This window comes from Herpailurus yagouaroundi, unplaced genomic scaffold (genome assembly GCF_014898765.1).
Source record: "Herpailurus yagouaroundi ecotype Mexico unplaced genomic scaffold, PumYag 208, whole genome shotgun sequence".
Lineage (NCBI taxonomy): Eukaryota > Metazoa > Chordata > Mammalia > Carnivora > Felidae > Herpailurus > Herpailurus yagouaroundi.
In genome coordinates, this window is record NW_024412439.1 from 944,143 (window position 1) to 947,052 (window position 2,910).

General features: G+C 64.9%; 1 protein-coding gene across 3 annotated transcripts; it reads right to left on the reverse strand.

Annotated features, from left to right (window-relative positions):
* Nucleotides 1-263: 263 nt before the first annotated feature.
* RASD1 (ras related dexamethasone induced 1) lies at nucleotides 264-2,679 on the reverse strand. Of its 3 annotated transcripts, XM_040452997.1 has the most exons (3): nucleotides 2,557-2,679; nucleotides 1,757-2,195; nucleotides 264-1,526 (listed from the first exon to the last, which is right to left on the reverse strand). In XM_040452997.1, exons 2-3 carry the CDS (start codon nucleotides 2,040-2,042, stop codon nucleotides 973-975), a joined length of 840 nt encoding a protein of 279 aa, XP_040308931.1. In that variant the 5' UTR covers nucleotides 2,043-2,195; nucleotides 2,557-2,679; the 3' UTR covers nucleotides 264-972. The 3 variants fall into 3 exon arrangements, with proteins under 3 accessions (XP_040308931.1, XP_040308932.1, XP_040308933.1); XM_040452998.1 differs by lacking the exon at nucleotides 2,557-2,679 and having other exon boundaries at nucleotides 1,757-2,301; XM_040452999.1 differs by lacking the exon at nucleotides 2,557-2,679 and having other exon boundaries at nucleotides 1,370-1,452; nucleotides 1,757-2,299.
* Nucleotides 2,680-2,910: the final 231 nt, after the last annotated feature.

A 2,910-nucleotide genomic window follows, 5' to 3' on the forward strand; every position in this document is an offset into this window, starting at 1 on the left:
TCTAGCAAGGACCGGAACCCTTCACCGTCCTGGCTTTCTAAGGAACCATTCCCACATAGATGGGCTTTGGCCCAATCATCTGGAGCTTTTTTGGAGCCATTTCTCCCATGGAGGTGGGCGGGGGGGGCGGGCAATATTTTCAAAAGGCCAGGGTCATCTCCAGTCTGGGGAAGGGGAGGCTAATGCCACAGAAGTAAAAACCCCACCCCTCCCTTCTCACCCTTCTGTACCTGAGCCATTTCCAAAAGCAAAGAAAGCATGACTATCTGTTTTAAATTATTTTATTTTATAAAAACAGTAACAATAACTTTAAGGACGGTCACACACACACACACACACGGTACAAACGGCTGGGTAAGATTTTGTTCATGTCCACGATGACATCAGAACTTTTAAAGTGCAAGGTGTGTGTTTTGTTTTCCTTTGTGCAATTTCACACACTCGTGTAAACAAGTCACTTGGCTATGATCTGACCAGCACCTCCTTAAGTTTTGGGAGGGCAGAGGCTTTCAGTAGCTGTCATGGCAACCCAGGATCACAGACAAGATAATGCCCCAGGTGTCCGGTCTTGACCCTCCAGGGGGCAGGACAGGTTTCTCAAAGCCCAACAGGGGTTAACTCACTCCCCCCACCCCCGTTCTTGTCTTTGTCAGAAACAAGACAAATTCACCCTCCGCCGGCCTGTGATCGACCCCCTGTCGCGGGAGTGGCAGGTGCCTGCGGGGAAGGGAGGGAGTCCCAGTCTCGTCCAGTTCTCTTTCCTTCCAGAGCAGATGACTGTCCCTTCTTCGTTAGTGCCTCCCCAGTGTGCGCGGGCCCAGGGCCGCGGGGAGGGAAGACGCTAGTCCGCGCGCACGCGGCCCCGGGGCGCACGAGCTGGCCCGGACGTGACTTTGAAACAAAAAGGTCCTCCTCAAGTTCGGTCACCGACGCGGGGGGGGGGGGGTGGGGGGGGGGGGGGGCCGGGGGCTCCTAGCTGATGACGCAGCGCTCCTTGTCCTTGGCCTGGCTGCCGCCGCTGGCCTTCTCACGGATGTACATGAGGTCGCTGTGCACGCTGGGCCGGCGGGCGAAGGGCGCCACGATGCCGAAGGCGTCGCCCGGGTCCCCGCCGCCGCTGCCGGCTCGCAATAGCTTCTTGTTCCGCAGCGCCTTCTTGTGCAGCACGTCGCAGTACTGCACCGACACCTTGCGGTGCAGGTCCGGGCTCATCTCGCTGGGCAGCTTGGCCATGGCGAAGAGCGCCCGGAACATCTGGTCCAGGCTGCTGTTCTTCTTGGCCGAGATCTCAAAGTAGGCGCAGCGCTGGGGGTCGTCGCCCACCAGCTGCGCGATCTCGCGCTGCTCCACCTCGCGGTAGAAGTCCCGATCACCCTTGTTGCCGCAGATGACCAGCGGCACGTCCACGTTCTCCTTGGTTTTGTTCTTGAGACAGGCCTTGGTGTCGAGGATCTGCTGCTTGAGCCTCTGCACCTCCTCGAAAGAGTCGCGGTTGTCCAGGCTGAACACCAAGATGAACACGTCTCCTGCGGGGAACACGGAGGGCGGAAAAGGAGCCGGTGAGGGCGGCGGCCGAGGGGACAGCTGAAGTTGGGCCGACAGGGGGGCCGCCCCGGCGCGGGACGCCCGGACCTCTCCACGTGGCGCGCGGCGTCGGGACCGGCCCTCGCCGGGCGCCCTCGGACCAGGGGTCGCCGCCCTCCCGGTGGCGCAGCTCCCTCCCCGCCACCGCCGCCCGAACCGGCCCCGCGCTCACCAGTGAGGATGGAGAGGCGCCGCATGGCGGGGAACGGGTGGTTGCCGGACGTGTCGAGGATGTCGAGCTGGTAGACTTCGCCGCGGATGGAGTAGAACTTGCGGTGGAAGTCCTCGATGGTGGGCGTGTAGGCGTCCTCGAAGCGGCCCGTGAGGAAGCGCGACACGATGGCTGTCTTGCCCACCTTGGACGAGCCGAGGATGACCATGCGGTAGCAGTTCTTGGCCGGGATACTCAGCTCCGAGTCGCTCGGGCACATCTTTTTGATCATCGCGGCCAGTTTCATTGGGCGGAGGGGCCGCGGGGGCGAACGCGGGGCCGAGAGAAGTACGGAGGGTGGCTGGGGGCGCGGCGCTGCGCTGCGCGGCTGGGAGGCTGCGCTCCGCTCGGGCTGGGGGGTCGCCTGGGGCTGGGCTCCGGCTCGAGCTCGGCTCCGGCTCTGGCACAAAGTCGCTCGCTCTGGTTCTCCGCGCCTGGAGGCCGCCCTTATATGCAGCCTGCGTGGCCGCCCCGCCCCGCGCCCTCCCAGCCTCTGTGCGTCACGCCCCGCGAGCCCCCGCCGCCCCTCCCGCGACCTCCGCGGGCCTCTGCCCGCTGCCGCCCGCTGCGCGAGGGGAGAAACCGAGTCCCAGGTCCCGCTGGGGCTAAGGGCGCGCGGACCCCTTTTTCCACCGCGCGGGGCCCAGCAGCCGCAAGGGCGTCGGGTCTGTAGTCCCGGCTGTGCCTCTGACCCTTCGTGGCTTGGGGCAAGGACCCCACCCGAAACGCGCACCCACACAGACCCGCACGCTCACACTCACTCTCTTTGGGCCTCAGTTTACCCAGAGAGTAACAACAGCAGTCCAGTCATAGCAGCGGCGTGATCGCAGGCGCTAAGCAGGGCTAGGCCCCCTTGCGCAGGCCCTTGCGTACCCACCTTCTCTCCACCGTACGGAGAACCAGCCCCCGCCGAAGCCCCCTTCCCGTCTGCAAGCGCGCTCCTGTTCCCCGGAGGCAGCGTTGGCGCCGAGGTCGGCGCTGCGCGCTCTGGCCGCCAGAGGGCAGCAGAGGCCCCGCGGGCGCAGCAGGCAGGCCGCAGGCGCCGCTCTCCGGGCTGGAGCGGGGAACGGGGAACGGGGAACGAGCGGCAGGGTGGGGGTCTGCGGAGACGCGGG

Excerpts from the sequence above, each read along its gene's own strand:
- RASD1 (XM_040452997.1), bottom strand. The coding sequence starts at position 2,042 with ATGAAACTGGCCGCGATGATCAAAAAGATGTGCCCGAGCGACTCGGAG. Across the intron at positions 1,527-1,756 it reads GCGCCTCTCCATCCTCACTG|GAGACGTGTTCATCTTGGTG; the intron begins GTGAGCGCGGGG and ends TGTTCCCCGCAG.